The 18,774-nt window shown below is 45.9% G+C and overlaps 1 protein-coding gene across 1 annotated transcript; it reads left to right on the top strand.

Moving 5' to 3' along the window:
• The first annotated feature begins 1,540 nt into the window (after positions 1-1,540).
• LOC148543416 (ficolin-2-like) lies at positions 1,541-16,092 on the top strand. The gene is made up of 7 exons (XM_088451814.1): positions 1,541-1,734; positions 3,747-3,860; positions 5,356-5,394; positions 7,613-7,746; positions 8,985-9,114; positions 13,589-13,723; positions 14,458-16,092. The coding sequence occupies exons 1-7, from the start codon at positions 1,665-1,667 to the stop codon at positions 14,703-14,705; spliced, it is 870 nt and encodes a 289-aa protein (XP_088307940.1). The 5' UTR covers positions 1,541-1,664; the 3' UTR covers positions 14,706-16,092.
• Positions 16,093-18,774: the final 2,682 nt, after the last annotated feature.

Genomic DNA, 18,774 nt, shown 5'->3' on the forward strand with positions numbered 1-18,774 from the left:
GCCTGAATCCTTAATTCCCCATAAATATCATTATCAGAGGTTGTAGTTTCCTTGACCCTTCAAATCACACAATATTCATTTTATACTCTGCAGACCTAACGTCAGTAATTGCTGCTGGCTAGCAACTGTCCTGCTAAGCGGTGTACAAGTAAATCATGGTGAGCCTATCACACTGTCCATCCAATTCGGTGTTCCCCTCTCCTTCCTCTCACAGCTACACGGCAAACACAGCTCAACTCTCTGCCCCCGTGGATTTGCGGTACTTTCTCTGGCGTCTCTCCTTTCCTTCTGCGCCGGACGCCCCTAGGCCCCATGGGAGTTGAGGTGTCAGTAACCGGGTTATTAAGGCAACCACAGCCATGGTCAGTGACACCTCGCGACATACGGGGTATCACAGAAGCATCGCAGGTCCACAGTGTTTGAAGTTTATAGATTACTCATACTGAAAGGTGAAAGTAGTCATACAACCTAATTTACTATACAGTACAGGTATCCACTGTACTTGCCACAATCTTCACGGATATAGGGGGAGATGTACCAACCAATCAGCTCCTATGTTATTTTACAGGCTGTGTTTGAAAAATGACAGTTAGGAGCTGATTGATTGGTACTTTATCTATCTCCACTTTATCTCTCCCCAAGGCTTAGGACCTCATTCAGAGTCGGTCGAAGCGGCCGCACGGTCGTATAGAAAAAGGGTCCGGATATGCAAATGATGCACACGCATGTTGCGTCCCTAAGGTCGGATCGTTAGCTGGCCGACCAAGGGGTGGATGCGGTCGGTTCGCTAAAAATACGCCCACTTCTCGTATGCATAGCACGTCATCTCCGGCTATATAAAGATTAATCGCGAGCATCGTATGCCATCGGAACTGGTCGTAGAGCTTAAGGTTGACCAGACCCTCTCTTAAGCTCTACGATCATGTCAGTGTAAAACCTCCCCTGTCACGTGTGCCATGACACTGCTTTGTAATTTATGCACTCCCATAAAACGCCGTTCACATAATGAGACACGCCTGCGTTCGGATCTCCACTCCCCGTTTTCAAGCACCTTCCCCACCCACAAACGCCGCAATCTGTCATTCGAACTACCGACCTGGCAGTGTTGAAGGAGAGAGAAATTTCTGATCATAGCCGCTAGTTTGCGCACGCGCATTGCAAACTGTACGCATGCGCAGTAAAGCGAACATCGGCTGCGTACGACCGTGTGGCCGCTTCGACCGACTCTGAATGAGGTCCTTAGTACTTCTCCCCCATAGAGAGATGTTGATGGGGACAGTTTTTATTTCCTGCAAAATAATTTAGTCATCCGTCAAGGTAGAATGCAAACTTTTGTGGGGGACAGGTGAAGGACAGCCAGCTGGCAATACTCCTTCCTCTGGCTTTAGGTAATTCTTTTTAATCCTTTCCTGTTTGGCTCCAATTTCTCTTTATAAATTAGTGCATATGTTGAAATCGGTGATGAATAGGGGTAAGATGTCTCTTTCGTAAGAAACAAACAAACAAACCCAGCATATTTCTACCAGGAAGAGCCTGGAGATAATGAAGAATGATGGGGTGTTTTAAAAAGGTCAGGTGTCCAAAATTCCTTAAAAGCTGCTTCATGTTTCATCAGAAACCACAATCGTATCAGACTACCAAAGAGACCGGACACTAACGCAGCGATGTGGACATCAGCACTTGTCGTATTCTGGACGGTGACCGCGCTTGGTTACGCCGACAATGCATGCCCAGGTAATATTGTTATTGTCAGCATTTATTTATAAGGGATTTATAAGGTTTAATTTATTTATAAGATGCCACAAATTTCCACTGTGCAAAATGTACAAAACAAGGTAAACAAGGCAACAAATTAAATATTTTATAAAAGGTAGGACAATGGAGGACAGCAACTAGATTAGAATTTGTGATTTAGAATTATGGACGTTTGGTTACTGTGTAACTGTATAATATACAAATAACCTAACAAAAATAAATACATTACAAATTTCCAGTAAAATATATTCTTGCATTTCCAGAGTAGGGATATAAAAGGACTTGTATGTATAGGACAGTAATGTCGATTCACTCTTCTGCCTGGGAAAGCAACAGAACTTGAGTTCTTTAGATATCCGTTACATAGACTAAATAATGAGCTTTGTGTATATTAGTGTATTATTATTACAGGTTTATATTACATTGTTACTTTAATACTACAGTACGTATCAATCAGTAGCATAGCAACAACTCATGTAGATGGTTACAGCAAACTTGTATGTTGAAGTAATTCCCTACATTTATATTTTACCCAACAATCTGCTCCATGCCACCTTGTACCCACTGGCGTTACTGCCATGTCTTTACAATATTACATAATGCAGAAATAGTCTTAAAATAGATCTTCTTGATACCGATGGCACCCCTCACTTTTTTGTACTAGCCACTGGTTTGTATCTTTTTTGTGTCATGTTTTTCTTAACACATCAGGCTACATTTAATGACTTTACCACCAGTAAAACACAGAGGGGGAGGCAGACAGTGATCACCAACAACCTCATAATTCTGGTAACAAAGTAAAGTGAAACGCGTTGGTTCAGACATGGATTTTTGGAATTTTTTCATGCAAAAAAATTAAATAAATGACCTGAAACAGCTGCCTCATTATTGGCAGAAACCTTTGGTCCATAGCACTAGTAAGTATAACGTTACTTCTAATTTTGGGGGGTATTCATGAAAGCTTAGAGACAGATAAAATTCTGATGGATAAAGTACCAACCAATCAGCTTCTGTCAGTTTTCAAACACAACCTGTAAAGTGACAGGAGCTGATTGGTTAGTACTTTATCTCTCTCTCCAAGCTTTCATGAATACCTCCCTTTATTACACATAATGACATTGTGACGCAACCCCTAAGCTACAAATAAGTGACAGCAGATGTTGCAATAAGTGAATAACAAACACAGACAGTGTGAGTAGTGTTTGCAGCGTTGCACAATCCTCAAACCATCGGTGCAGCTAATATTTTACATGGGATGTTTTTCCATAGCGGCGTTGTAAACCCTCTGAGAGTCATAAATACTAATAATGCCATAACTTAGTGTAAACTACAAGATCCAGTCATTGGAGAAGGTGCATACAGGACAGCAAATGAATAAGATATATATATATATATATATATATACTCCTATCACACTGTCTGTGAAATAGTTGTGTTCCCAAAATGTACATTTGTAAATGTTTGTGACCAGTGTCTAAGCCCTACATTGCATTCCTTATTTATCTCCTGCTTCCCAAGAAGGGTGTCCTCATTTTTTAAGCGGGTGGGGGCATAAGAACCTGCTTCTGTGACATGACGTTATTACCCTACGACGACAAGTTGCCGATGAATATCGGCTACTGATGAGCCCTTTAGACGCAGAAATCTGACCACACTACGCACCCCAATGTGTGACCATGTCTCCTCCACCCCTGCCATCTGATGTTGGGACAGTATGACTGATATGAGACGCAGTGTAATGGCCCCGAGGGGAAGAAGTGGTCTACCTGCTTTAGCCTGGCAGGAAATTAGAATAAAATAGAGAACATTACACACGTGACAGGTCTTGTTACCTTACTTATTAAACCACTCTCATATAAAAAGAGTTCCTACTAACTTATAGGAAATGTAACTCTTATTTGGCTTTTATCAGCCTATAGATATGTATGAGTGTTGTTATTATTTAAGCATTCCTTGTTAAGAAAAACTTTCTGTTCTTTTCCTGATCACAGAGGTGAAGATTGTGGAGGTTGGAGGCTCAGATAAGCTAGCGATCCTAAGAGGATGTCCTGGAGCTCTGGGAACTCCTGGACAGAAAGGGGAACCTGGAATACCTGGGGAGAAAGGTGAGTCTGTCCATAATTGCCATCCAGGAGGGAGCAAGCAGGTCAGCACAGCGAGGGGCATGCGGTTAGCGTGGCGCGGCATTGGTATAGCGGTGCGGTGAGCGTGCAAGAGGTGTGATGCGGTATAGGGGGAGGAGTAGGGGTGGGCGTGACTGCGTGATTACGTCATCGTGGTCCCAACTCCCGCTATACAATTAAAGACAACCTGCCGCAGTAAAAAAGAGGTATGACACCCTCATTAAAGATAAATTATAATGTGCTGGTGTGTCTCAGTCAAAGCAATACACGTGTGTATGAAAATGTATGTTTATTAAAAAATAAAATATCAATACCATATATACATACAGAAATAGCAGACTGTATCATAAATAATCAGCAGAAGCTCTCACTATCATGGTGGATAACAAGTAGCTACATAATTGTAACGATCTCAATCAAATATACATTTAAGTGCTACAAAGTATCTATTTTCTGTAGAGAAATCTGTATTAAAACAGCTGTGTGAGCGCCGTAGATGTAGGCAATAATCACTATTCCAGCACTTACAGTATGTAGAAGATCTCATATATTTTCAGAAGCACCTCATCCAATAACCACGAACCAGCTTGTCAAAGGCCAAAGGTGAAACGCGTTGTTGTTACTCTTGGTCAGAAATTCCAGCACCCTGATTTATATTTAATAACCAAGTACCTCCACGAGTTATCAGCCGACCCCCTCACTGCACAAAGGAACTACAAGTAATCTCCCTTCCCAGACGTTGCACACGGCCACAAGTACCAAGGGATGTATTGCTTTGACTGAGACACACCAGCGTAGTATATTTCTTCTTAATGCCGCTATACAATATTACCGGCATTGTAAAGTTGGGGGGGGGGGACATGGCTATCTTAACACGATTCAGTGCGAATCGCGTCATTGGCTGCCCGGGCCATCCACTTTACTCTGGAAGTGGACGGGCGCTAGGTGGATGCAGGTCAGCCTTTGAGAGACTTCAATGCCATTTCAATCGACCAGGAGCAGAAGCCGAGGTTCGGGTGCCTCCCAGCCGTTCCGTGGAACGTAGGCAAGTATGATGTGATCAGTACACAGCTGGTGCATGGATAGGGATGCCCTAGACAGTATGTTCTCCACTTGGCGCCCACACTGACACTACTTCTTATGCTGGCCATACACAGTAAGATTTTCTGTCCAACCATCCAACTAGTTGATTGGTTGGAATGAAAATCTGGTAAGGTATGAAAGCAAAATGACAATCAATGATTTGCTCCCAAATGCCAGAAAATGGACAAAAACTGTTGTTTGAACAAATTGTTTAGATCAATACAGTTGTCACAATACAAGTTGGGAAAACAGATTGTAATAGTGAGGTAAACTATAGTTCACACTTGTGTTAGTTGTAAACTATTTCAGGGAACAGCTAATATACATTACACTGTAAATCTTGTTTTTTTTATTTAAAATTTGAGTTACAATATTTTTATTTTTGCGATTATAGGAGCAAGAGGAGACGTTGGATTTTCTGATTCACCCTATGGTGAGTGAAAGCTTAGAGAACAGTTTGCTTATTATAATACCATTTGTTACATACTTAAATCTCTCACCGGCACATACCGCCAAAATTCAGAGGTGAACTCTGCTCCACGGATGGAGAATTGGGGCTCTATGGTGCAAATGGATCAAGTGAAAATATCCACTTTTTTGTCCTTTACTGTGTAAAAAAAAGGAGTTACTAGTATTTCACAATGTATTAAAATAGGTAGATCATGGGGAGATTAGATTTTTCTGTGGCGTCTTCGGTTTCTCTTAATAACGCCACTGCTACAGCCTGTTATGACGGGAAAGCGTGACTTAGCGACGAAAAGCTGCTACCCCTTTCTATGTGGAAGCACTTGTTTTGAGGGTTTGTTTTGTGTAATCCCTATATTGTTTGCTAGATTGGTCATTTATAAATAAATTGTCTGACGCTGCTTAGTGTTTCCCGCCTTTTTTGGGCATACAAGAAAGTCCGGCAGGCCGCTAACACCTGCAAGTGCGTGTGTAGTCATTGGCCGACCCCTGACCTGGAAGTACTCTTTTCAAATCCATTCTTTAAGGCTGACACTTGGGGCCTATTTACTAATCCTTGGATGGAGATAAAGTGGATGGAGATAAAGTACCAGCCAATCAGCTCCTAACTGCCATGTCACAGGTTGTGTTTGAAAAATGACAGTTAGGAGCTGATTGGCTGGTACTTTATCCCCATCCAAGACTTAGTAAATAAACCCCTAGGGCCTAATTCAGTGGTGGGCGCAAATGTTGCAGCCGCTGCGTCTTTGTACCCAGCGGCTGTGTGAAAATATGCGTCAGTTTGATCAGGATGTCCGGCAAAACTACGCTGCAGGGCCAGTGAAACTGTGTCCGGGGGAGCAGCCACTAGCTTCAGCGCACCCCTGTTTTCTAGAACGATCCCGATTGCCACTTCGAAATGCCCGCAGGCTGTCAATCAGGCTGCGGCTGACAGGGCACTGCGACCGTAGACGCAGCACCATCATGAGTCATGCGCGGTGGGGATCTGAGGCAGCGTCTATGGATGCATGCATTTCCTTTAGTCACTGAATGCTGCATTTGCATTGGTCCGTGGCTTAAAGCTTAGAAGTGGTACAAATTGTTCTTGCACAAGTGCCACTAAAGTGTACACAGATCCATCACCTTTCCCCCTCCCCGCAACATGCAGAGCACCGTAGGCGAGTGCTGCACTGTACACATGAGAACAATCATTCATTACTGCCACAATGTGCTTCCAATATTCTACCAGGCTGGGTTCCAGTCACAAAAAGCCCCTCCCCCATTGCATGCTTTGATGTTAAACCCACCTGTGTCTACGGCATGGACATACCTCCCAGCGGGACGGATTCAGACGAGGACACTAATGCAGTAGCCGCTGCGAAATTTGCAGCTACCTGGGCTAAATGTTTTTTGAAAATTACAGAGGACTAAGAGGGGGGTGCAGTCAGGAAGCCGAAGGTCGGAATGCTGACCGCCGGCTTCCCGACTGTCTAATCCCGGTGGCAGGGGTCTAATGACAGGCGTCGGGATCTCGACGCCTGTCATTTTACCTATGCCGGGAGCTTGACGCCCAGCATACCGATCGAAGGTAAGCCGGGCGCGGACAGCCGCGGGGGGGGAGGGTTAGGGTAGGGGCTACCGATGGGGACTTAGGGTTAGGACCCCCCCCAGGAGGGTTAGGGTCAGATTAGGGGAAGGGGGGGTTAGGGTTAGGCACCCCCGGGGAGAGGTTAGGGTTAGGCACCCCCCTCCGGGAGACTTAGGTTTAGGCTGCGGGGAAGGGGGGGTTAGGGTTAGGCACCCCCAGGGGAAGGTTATGGTTATGCACCCTCCTCCAGGGGACTTAGGTTTAGGCGGCGGGGAAGAGGGGATAGGTTTAGGCACTTACATGGGGGGTTAGGGTTAGGCACTTTGGGGGAAGGTTAGGGTTAGGCACCCCTAAGGGAGGGTTAGGGTTAGGGGAAGTTAGGTATCTTCACTGCCGGTCATCCATCGTCAGGATTTGAGCCTCTTTGAACTGCCAGACATGCGTCCGGCGGTATTTCATACCGATCCCCTAAGAGGCCTATCGGTAAATAGGCGCCAATATTAGATATCACAAGGAAACCAGTAGCTGTATTATGTTTGCTAATTTATTTAGGATATTTTTATCACATTTAAATGTCTATAATCAGCGTTACATGTTTGGCTTTCATTCATCTTATCAGCTGGCTACACACCCGGCAGAAGCTGCAAGGAGATCCAGGAGCAGGGAACTGTGCTGAGTGGATGGTACACAATATACCCTGATGGCTACCTGAAAGTGCTGTGCGACATGCATACTGATGGCGGAGGGTGGATAGTAAGTCTGCTGCAGGTTTCCTCATCTAGTAATTCAAGTGTATTACACAACTGCATGCGTGCCTATTGTCATACTTTCCCCGGAATGTCAGGGAGACTTCCATAGAGAGTATGCCAGTCTCCTGCATGTTGCATCATTGCAGCCCAACTCTAGGGATGGCCATTGACCATCGATAGTTAGCAATCATCGATGGTTAACTGTTGCTGGTCCATGGTTTGCCAATGATGGCAGATAGAGCAATGGTTTTTTTTTTTCTTGATGGGATGGTGCTTAGCCCCACCCCCCGGCAGCTTATAAGCCCCACCCCATTTTTGATTGGTCCGTGGCCCGCCATGTTTTTGTGCCACCAATGGTAATATACCCATCAATGGAGACCCCACGATGGCCATCTCTACCCCACTGCTCAATTCTGTGATTTGCTGCAGGGGGTGAGGACCCAATTATGTTTGCTAAAAACAGTGCCATCAAGTCCTTGGACTGCCCACTTCACTGGGGAAGTATCCGGGAGGCTGGGCATCTCTCTGTTAAGTACGGGAGGACTACAGAAAATTTGTGTCTTACAGACATTCTGGAATAGAAGGCAAGTATGCACAATTGATGTTAGTATATGCCTAAACTCTTGTAAATAATATCTGCATAAGCATTCTGACAGGGGCGTAACGTGTGAACTAGGGGGGGCCCTATAACTAAATATTATTCTATCATACTGCATACACACATGCAGTGGCGGGCGGGCCCAGAGATGGGGCTGCAGCACAGTCCAAAATTCAAATAGGGGAGTCACACCAACTGCCACTCCAAATTCTGCCAAACATCACTGGCCGGGACTGACTGGCAGTTGGTGTAGCTCCCGCATATGAATTTTGCACTGTGCTGCAGCCCCACCTCTGTAGCCGGCACTGAACACACGTAAGACATATTATTTGCAGAAATATTTTATCCACCCACTGGGAAATAAGGCAACTTTTCAGTATCTTTATTAAAAGGGCATTATTTTTGTACACAAGACCGTGTCCTCACAGGAGTACAAATAACACAGGCGTGTACAGTGTTAGTGTTCTTGCTATATATATATATATATATATATATATATAGTATCTTCTCTTTGTACCCCACCTAATAGTCTGCCATACCATACGTCTGTGTTAGAGAAGTGATACACTTTACAATGATGTCTTATACTGTAAGATGAGCAACATTAGCAGTGGCCATTATAGTACGCTCTTTCCCCTCTGTAGGTGTTCCAGAAGCGTTGGGACGGGTCAGTGGATTTCATGCAGGACTGGGATTCCTACAAGAAAGGGTTCGGCAGCCAGCTGAGTGAGTTTTGGCTGGGGAACGAAAATCTCCATAAAATAACCTCGTCAGGTAATGACAGACAGTCCCGTGGAAGTGCCTTACAATAAAAAATGTACAGTGGTCAGGCCATGTTGGGGGTGTAGTGTCCTATGTCTGTATACAGTGTAATAGATGTGTATTATGGTCATGTACAGTGGTTAGGTCATGTTGGGGGTGTAGTGTCCTATGTCTGTATAGTGTGTAATAGATGTGTATTATGGTCATGTACAGTGGTCAGGTCATGTTGGGGGTGTAGTGCCCTATGTCTGTATATAGTATAATAGATGTGTATTATGGTCATGTACAGTGGTCAGGTCATGTTGGGGGTGTAGTGCCCTATGTCTGTATATAGTGTAATAGATGTGTATTATGGTCATGTACAGTGGTCAGGTCATGTTGGGGGTGTAGTGTCCAATGTCTGTATACAGTGTAATCAGGGCCGCCATCAGGGGGGGACTGCCGGTACTCTAGTACCGGGCCCGGAGAGAGAGAGGGCCCGGCTGACAATGCCAAGAAATGCATCGGGCAGCAGGCAGGGAGAAAGGGCATCAGCGCTCAGCGGCGCTGGTCTATGACTGGAGCCAGCCGCGGCAGCCAATCAGGAGCAGCAACTCCTGAGCAGCCAATTGGAAACGGCCGCTCCTGATTGGCTGCCGTTCCGCGAGCCAATCAGGAGCAGCAGCTCCTGATCAGCCAATCAGGAGCGGCGGCTCGCGGCCGGCTCCATAGATCAAATGCTACAGCGCCGCTGATTCTCGTGGCCGGCTCCAGTGACAGTCCATAGTTGAATGCCACAGCGAATATGCTCTTTCTTTCTCTCTGCCTGCCGCCTGGTGCACTCCTTGCAGCTGCCAGCCGTGCCCCCTCTCTCTCAGGAGAAAAGAATGAAGAAAGCAGGTATGCTGACCCTGCCATGTGTCCTCCCCTCTCTTGTCCAGCTAGTCTTCCCTGCACTGTACCCCCAGTACAGCCAGCCTTTCCTGCAGCCCCCCCCCAGTACAGCCAGCCTTTCCTGCACCCCCCCTCAGTTCAGTCTGCCTTGCCCTGCCCCTCCCCCAGTCCAGCCAGCCTGCTAAGTCCGTCAGCCTGCCTTCCCTCAGTCCAGCCAGCCTTCCCTATGCCCCCCCAGTCCAGCCAGCCTGCCTTGCCCCTCCCCCAGTCCAGCAAGTCTTCCCTGTGCCCCCCTCCTAGCCTAGCCAGCCTGTGTTACCTGCTCCAGTCCAGCCAGCCTTCCCTGCAACCACCCCCAATGTCCAGCCAACCTTCCTGTCTTCTCTGCCCCTTCCCTTACTTTCCTTTGCCCCCCTAGTCCAACCATCCTTCCCTGCCCTTTGCCACCCCAGTCCACCCATCACAGCCTAGTGCCCCCCTTGTCCAGTCTTCCCTGCCCCGTCCCACCTTCTGACCCCTCCACCATGCGTAGCCTTCCCTGGTTTACCCACAATTTGAGGTAACACCCCTGATATAGCTCCACCCACATTATCCACAGCTCCGCTCAACTGACCTATACCCAGGGGGGGGGGGGGGGGGGGCTGCCTATTTTGTTGGTACCAGAATTTCTGATGGCAGCCCTGAGTGTAATAGATGTGTATTATGATCATGTACAGTGGTCAGGACATGTTGGGGGTGTAGTGTCCTATGTCTGTATATAGTGTAATAGATGTGTATTATGGTCATGTACAGTGGTCAGGACATGTTGGGGGTGTAGTGTCCTATGTCTGTATAGAGTGTAATAGATGTATTATGGTCATGTACAGTGGTCAGGTCATGTTGGGGGTGTAGTGTCCTATGTCTGTATAGAGTGTAATAGATGTATTATGATCATGTACAGTGGTCAGGCCATGTTGGGGGTGTAGTGCCATATGTCTGTATAGAGTGTAATAGATGTTTATTATGATCATGTACAGTGGTCAGGGCATGTTGGAGGTGTAGTGTCCTATGTCTGTATACAGTGTGTAATATATGTGTATTATGATCATGTACAGTGGTCAGGACATGTTGGGTGTGTAGTGCCATATATCTGTATACAGTGTGTAATAGATGTGTGTTATGATCATGTACAGTGGTCAGCACATGTTGGGGGTGTAGTGTCCTATGTCTGTATACAGTGTAATAGATGTGTATTAAGGTCATGTACAGTGGTCAGGACATGTTGGGGGTGTAGTGTCCTATGTCTGTATACAGTGTGTAATAGATGTGTATTATGGTCATGTACAGTGGTCAGGACATGTTGGGGGTGTAGTGCCATATGTCTGTATACAGTGTGTAATAGATGTGTATTATGGTCATGTACAGTGGTCAGGACATGTTGGGGGTGTAGTGTCCTATGTCTGTATACAGTGTGTAATAGATGTGTATTATGGTCATGTACAGCGGTCAGGTCATGTTGGGGGTGTAGCGTCCTATGTCTGTATACAGTGTAATAGATGTGTATTATGATCATGTACAGTGGTCAGGTCATGTTGGGGGTGTAGCGTCCTATGTCTGTACACAGTGTAATAGATGTGTATTATGGTCATGTACAGTGGACAGGACATGTTGGGGGTGTAGTGTCCTATGTCTGTACACAGTGTAATAGATGTGTATTATGGTCATGTACAGTGGACAGGACATGTTGGGGGTGTAGTGTCCTATGTCTGTATACAGTGTAATAAATGTGTATTATGATCATGTACAGTGGTCAGGTCATGTTGGGGTTGTAGTGTCCTATGTCTGTATAGAGTGTAATAGATGTGTATTATGATCATGTACAGTGGTCAGGTCATGTTGGGGGTGTAGTGTCCTATGTCTGTATACAGTGTAATAGATGTGTATTATGATCATGTACAGTGGTCAGGTCATGTTGGGGGTGTAGTGTCCTATGTCTGTGTATAGTGTAATAGATGTGTATTATGGTCATGTACAGTGGTCAGGTCATGTTGGGGGTGTAGTGTCCTATGTCTGTATACAGTGTAATAGATGTGTATTATGATCATGTACAGCGGTCAGGTCATGTTGGGGGTGTAGTGTCCTATGTCTGTATAGTGTAATAGATGTGTATTATGATCATGTACAGTGGTCAGGACATGTTGGGGTTGTAGTGTCCTATGTCTGTACACAGTGTAATAGATGTGTATTATGGTCATGTACAGTGGTCAGGACATGTTGGGGGTGTAGTGTCCTATGTCTGTATACAGTGTGTAATAGATGTGTATTATGGTCATGTACAGTGGTCAGGACATGTTGGGGGTGTAGTGCCATATGTCTGTATACAGTGTGTAATAGATGTGTATTATGGTCATGTACAGTGGTCAGGACATGTTGGGGGTGTAGTGTCCTATGTCTGTATACAGTGTGTAATAGATGTGTATTATGGTCATGTACAGCGGTCAGGTCATGTTGGGGGTGTAGCGTCCTATGTCTGTATACAGTGTAATAGATGTGTATTATGATCATGTACAGTGGTCAGGTCATGTTGGGGGTGTAGCGTCCTATGTCTGTACACAGTGTAATAGATGTGTATTATGGTCATGTACAGTGGACAGGACATGTTGGGGGTGTAGTGTCCTATGTCTGTACACAGTGTAATAGATGTGTATTATGGTCATGTACAGTGGACAGGACATGTTGGGGGTGTAGTGTCCTATGTCTGTATACAGTGTAATAAATGTGTATTATGATCATGTACAGTGGTCAGGTCATGTTGGGGTTGTAGTGTCCTATGTCTGTATAGAGTGTAATAGATGTGTATTATGATCATGTACAGTGGTCAGGTCATGTTGGGGGTGTAGTGTCCTATGTCTGTATACAGTGTAATAGATGTGTATTATGATCATGTACAGTGGTCAGGTCATGTTGGGGGTGTAGTGTCCTATGTCTGTGTATAGTGTAATAGATGTGTATTATGGTCATGTACAGTGGTCAGGTCATGTTGGGGGTGTAGTGTCCTATGTCTGTATACAGTGTAATAGATGTGTATTATGATCATGTACAGCGGTCAGGTCATGTTGGGGGTGTAGTGTCCTATGTCTGTATAGTGTAATAGATGTGTATTATGATCATGTACAGTGGTCAGGACATGTTGGGGTTGTAGTGTCCTATGTCTGTATACAGTGTAATAGATGTATTATGATCATGTACAGTGGTCAGGACATGTTGGGGGTGTAGTGTCCTATGTCTGTATAGAGTGTAATAGATGTATTATGATCATGTACAGTGGTCAGGACATGTTGGGGGTGTAGTGTCCTATGTCTGTATACAGTGTAATAGATGTATTATGATCATGTACAGTGGTCAGGACATGTTGGGGGTGTAGTGTCCTATGTCTGTATACAGTGTAATAGATGTGTATTATGGTCATGTACAGTGGTCAGAACTTCAGGTCATGTTAAGTAGATATGGTGTCTTATGCCTTCCAGAAGAAAACTGACTGAGACCTGCGCAGCTACACCATTACAATAGGAAAGTGTTCCTGGAAATTATTTTCAAATATTGGAGCTAATGCATTATCTTACACTTCTTGCAGGAACATGGGAGCTGCGCATCGATTTTAAAGATTTTGAGAACAACAATTATTTTGCCAAATACAAATCATTCAAAGTTTTGGGAGAATCTGAAAATTACAAGTTGCTGCTGGGGGACTTCTTGGACGGTAGTGCAGGTAAGAGCTTGTAAGGTACAGTTCAGTACAGTGAATAATGAAGCCAAATGTACGAGGGCCCACATTAAGTGGATCAGATAAACTAGTGCCCCAGATCCAGGGCTATGATCATGAAAATATTTGGATTTTCCAACCCACACTAACCTTTAGAACGGTTCCTCAGACCCTCAAAGGAAAATATGGAGAAAAAGGAAAAATGTGGATTACAACCAAAAAAAGCAGAGTACAGTAGCTTGGGGATTCAAAAATGTAGTTGGCCCCTAGGGCAAAGACTCCATTGGTGGGCCCTCTTGTCTCTTATATTAATTTCAAGTCTAAGTTTGAAGCCTGGTTTGGGTTCAGATTTAGGACTTACTATAAAATTGGAACTGTGCATAAACTTGGATTTAGACTACTGTGTTGATATTAATGTTTTTACCCGTTTTTACTACCCGGGTGACCATAGGACCACTTTGGGCAAATAACTAAGTCCCACGTCTTCTAGGGGCCCAAGAAGGAATTTTTGTGGCCCCTCCTGTTCATTCTCCCCTAACAACATATCTAATGGCTGGCCCATGCCCGGTTGTGTAGCCTACAGTTTTATGGTGCTCAAAGTACCCTATAATCAGTCCATGTTCTGTTTTTCTCAATCATCGTTTTTTCTCTGTGCAGAGGACATTTGAGATCTACTATTGCTGATGATGATACCAGACCAGGAACCCGTCATAACCTGTGATTATTATTTTATTTCTTAGGGGACTCTATGAGTTATCATAATAACATGGCGTTCACCACTAAGGACAAGGATAATGACCTCTACGCAGACAGCTGTGCTAATTTATACAAGGGAGGCTGGTGGTACAACACCTGCCATTATGCAAACATGAATGGGCTGTATCTGCTGGGGCAGCATGACACCTATGGAATCGGTATTAATTGGAGAACCGGCAAGGGCTATCACTACTCCTACAAGAATACTGAGATGAAAATCAGACCTACGTGAAGAAAGAAAAATTAAAAACCAGTTTTGAGCAGGCATCTGCCTGGGGCCTCCAACTTCTGTGGGTCTCCTGACCATTGTTAGACAACTTTTAGCTTCCATATCTTCATAACTTGGACAGCCTTTAACATCAATCGCGTTGATTGTATTTTTCTCATATTCATTTACCTGAATGCGACTGGCCCTGGTTTATTCTCTATTCTTCCTGCAGGTTAATTTGATATTATCACCATGATGTATATATTGCACATTGCTGTAGCATTATTTTCTCTATAGCACAATGGGCCAAACTCAGATCCAGGCACGGCTGTGAATTTTTGCAGAGTCGCAGCAGCGGTAATATGCAAATGCTAGTTTCAGCCTCCCCCTTGTGCACTAGCGTACAGCGGACTGTGGACTGTGCAAGCTCTGAGGCATCCACTTTCGATGGTCACCATTGCCACTTATGACCTGTAAATATGGCCTCTGTGATTGTGAATCTGCATTTGAGAATGCAGCCAGATTCACTGACTCGCCCATGACTCGCCCTGTGACACGCCCATACGGCCTTGTTTTTGCGTTCACTTCAGGCCACCTCCCAGGAATGCCCATGGGTGCACGGGATGAAATGCCGACCGCTGGCTTCCCGACAGTGAAATCACGGCATGGGACTAATGATAGGCAACTAAATACCGATGCCTATCATTAGCCCCACGCCAAAATTCCGACACCCGGCATAACGAACGTAGGTAGACGGGCGTCTGGAGCTGATAGCCGCGGGGGGGCGAGGGTTAGGTTTAGGTACTCCCGGGATGAGTTAGGGTTAGGCACCACATCCTTCCTCGGGAGGGTTAGGATTAGGCCAGGAGAAGGGGGGGTTACCATCAGGCACCACCAGGGGAAGGTTAGGTTTAGGCACCCCCGGGAGGGTTAGGCTATGGGAAGGGGGGGTTAGCGTCAGGCACCACCTGGGGGAGGTTAGGTTTAGGCTACCCCCCTGGGAGGGTTAGGTTTAGAGTGCAGGGAAGGGGGGTTAGGTTTAGGTACCCCTGGGGGGAGGTTAGGGTTAGGCACCCCAAGGGGAGGGTTAGGAAGGGAGAGGGGAGGGTTAGGGGCCTTACTCAACTCAGTCGGGATCTTCATGTGCCGGACTTCCGGGGTCAGTATTTCATCTGCCGGGCTTAGGTCCGACGATAATTCATACCCATTCCACTTGCACTGCCAGCTGTAATGCCTGCATACGGAGCCACACAGTCAGGGTAACGCATGCGCAGTTGGGATTTCAGGACTTTTCACATATGCGCAGTAACAAATAACCGCAAACATTGGCGCTGCTTCCACCTCTGAATCGGGCCCAATGTTGTAAGTTTTTCACAGAAACAAAACATAAAGGATATTTTAAAGAAACCAATTTGAGTTCCGGCAGCTTATTGTTGATATGGCAAAAAAAAAAAATAGTAGTTTTCTACGTATCGTACATTCTAACTGTGCTCCTGGACAAGAATGGTTTGTCCAGCTACTTATCTTAAAAGTTGATCCAACCAATCAGCTCCTAATTGTCATGTGTGACAGGAGCTGATTGGTTGGGGCACCATTTAAGATTAGTAACAAATGATAACAAGAATATCACTCGTTGATAAATCTGGGTTAGAATTCATATTAAATAATTCAAATTCAAAGGATATGACAGTAGCATTTAATTCAACAGAGAAGCAGCAGTTATGTTACTACTGTACATCATGTCCCTTAATATATAAATATATAAAGACAAAACAAGAACACAAATCCAATCCGAAAAAAAAATAAAATAAATTCTACTAAAGTTGCACCCAATTTTGAGGTGAAAAAAAATATATATATATGGAAGTCACTAAAGCAGGTCTGGCCAACCTGTGACCCTCCAGCTGTTGTGAAACTGCACATCCCAGCAGAGGCGTCACTAGGGTTGGTGTCACCCGGTGCTGTAATGCACGGTGACACCCCCCCACAAAAAAAAATAAAAAGTCGGGACAAAGGTGCGCAGCTCCGCAAACTCTGCCCCCTTACTGTGCTCCTCCCAGAATGCAAGGCACACCCGGCAGGCGTGATGATGCCACGCCCGATATTCTGGGTAGCAGTGCTTAAATTGGTCCTTGAGACGTGGTGGAATGACCCCCTCTCCCCCGACGATTTATCAAAAAAAGGACAGCGTGCGCCTAAGGCCTGTGGCACAAAAAAGGGGCGTGATCTCGAAAGAAAGGGGCATGGTCACACAATACTATCCCCAATTCAAATTATGTCACACAGTAGCACAATCGTATCCACATTACACCGCACATAGTGCTAGAGATTCACATTACACCATAAAGTAGTGTCCCTTATTTATGTTCTGGCACACAGTAGTGCCCATTTTACACAACACCCACATTATTGACCCTTATACACAATGCCAACAGTAGTAGTGCCCCTTATACAATGCCCACAGTAGTAGTGCCCTATTCAATGCCACCTGTATTAGTGCCCCTTATGCAATGCCCCCTGTAGCTGTGCCCATTATGCAGTTCCCCATTTAGTAGTGCCCCCTGTAGTTGTGCCCAATATGCAATGCCCCCTGTATTAGAGCCCATTATGCAATGCCCCCTGTATTATAGCCCTTTATGCAATGCCTCCTGTATTATAGCCCTTTATGCAATGCCTCCTGTATTAGAGCCCCTTACGCTGTGCCCCCAGTAGTGCCCCCTTATGCAGTGCCATCAGTAGTGCCCCTTATACAATACCCCCAGTAGCTCCTCTTATGCAGTGCCCCTTATACAATACCCCCAGTAGTGCCCCTTATGCAGTGCCCTTATACAGTACCCCCAGTAGTGCTCTTATGCAATACCTCCAGTAGTGCCTCCAGACAGTAGTGCCCCCTTATACAGTACCCCCAGTAGTGCCCTTATGCAATACCTCCAGTAGTGCCCCTTTATACAGTACCCCTAGTAGTGCTCTTATGCAGTGCCCCTTATACAATACCCCCAGTAGTGCTCTTATGCAATACTCCCAGTAGTGCCCCTTATACACTATCCCAGGAGCTCCCCTTATGCAGTGACCCCAGTAGTGCCCTTTTACTGTGCCCCCTATACTGTGCCCCCAGTAGTGACCTTATACTGTGCCCTCTATACAGTACCCCCAGTAGTGCCCCTATGCAGTGGCCCCAGAACGCCCCTTATGCTGTGCCCCCTCCACTGTGCATTACTACTTACCTTTCTTGAAGATGTCCAGGCTGGCTTACACTAGAGGTGGTCAGGCGCGCTCCTCGTCTTCTCGGCGTGCCGCATGCTTGATGACGTCACCGCGACCGGCGTCCAGAGCCACACACAGGCACAGAGAGATGCTCTGTGCTTTGTGCCTATGTGTGGCTCTGGACGCCGGCCGCGGTTAGGGAATGAAGTGATCCCCGGCAGCGGCGGCGTTCAAGGCCATGAAATTTGGGATCGGCGGTGGTGCCGGGGAAGGGGGCAGACGTCTCTGTGGATGGGGTGCGGCCCGCGGGTGTGTGTGCTGCTGTTTCTGGTGTCACCCCCTTGAAGGGTGACACCCGTTGCGGGCCGCCCCCCCGCACCCTCCTTGTGACGCCACTGCATCCCAGCATGCCCTGTCACAGTTTAAGCATTCCCTAATAGCAAAAACTGTGGCAGGGCATGCTGGGACTTGTAGTTTCAAAACAGCTGGAGAGCCACATGTTGGCCAGGCCTGCACTAAAGCATTATTATAGAACTATCCTGGCTGCCTACTTCCCTGGCAGGTCCAAAACTTCTAAGGCTCCTGAGGGAGTAAGTGCCCACAAGCACACATACCTACCTTTAGTGATCACCAAGTGGTGAGTGGCATGTTGATGCAATTAGTGTACACAATGCCCTGCCCAGTTGATGATGTGGCGGCATCACCAAGTCATGCCAACGTATTCTTTGCACACCAGCCCATGCATCTCACGGAAGGCAGATTTACAAAAGTGGATAAATATGATAAAATTGCATTTGGATATTCATCCACTCAGCTTTCATGTCAATGTCCCCATTAGAAGTCACACAGATTGTACAAATATACACACATGTAAGGCATGGCCAGATGT

Source organism: Taudactylus pleione, unplaced genomic scaffold, assembly GCF_031769625.1.
Source record: "Taudactylus pleione unplaced genomic scaffold, aTauple2 ptg000003l, whole genome shotgun sequence".
Taxonomy (NCBI): Eukaryota; Metazoa; Chordata; class Amphibia; order Anura; family Myobatrachidae; genus Taudactylus; species Taudactylus pleione.

Bases quoted from the DNA above. Each gene is read 5' to 3' on its own strand.
- LOC148543416 (XM_088451814.1), top strand. From the start codon at position 1,665: ATGTGGACATCAGCACTTGTCGTATTCTGGACGGTGACCGCGCTTGGT. The intron at 1,735-3,746 runs GTAATATTGTTA...TCCTGATCACAG, and splicing joins CGCCGACAATGCATGCCCAG to AGGTGAAGATTGTGGAGGTT. The intron at 7,747-8,984 runs GTAAGTCTGCTG...TCCCCTCTGTAG, and splicing joins CTGATGGCGGAGGGTGGATA to GTGTTCCAGAAGCGTTGGGA.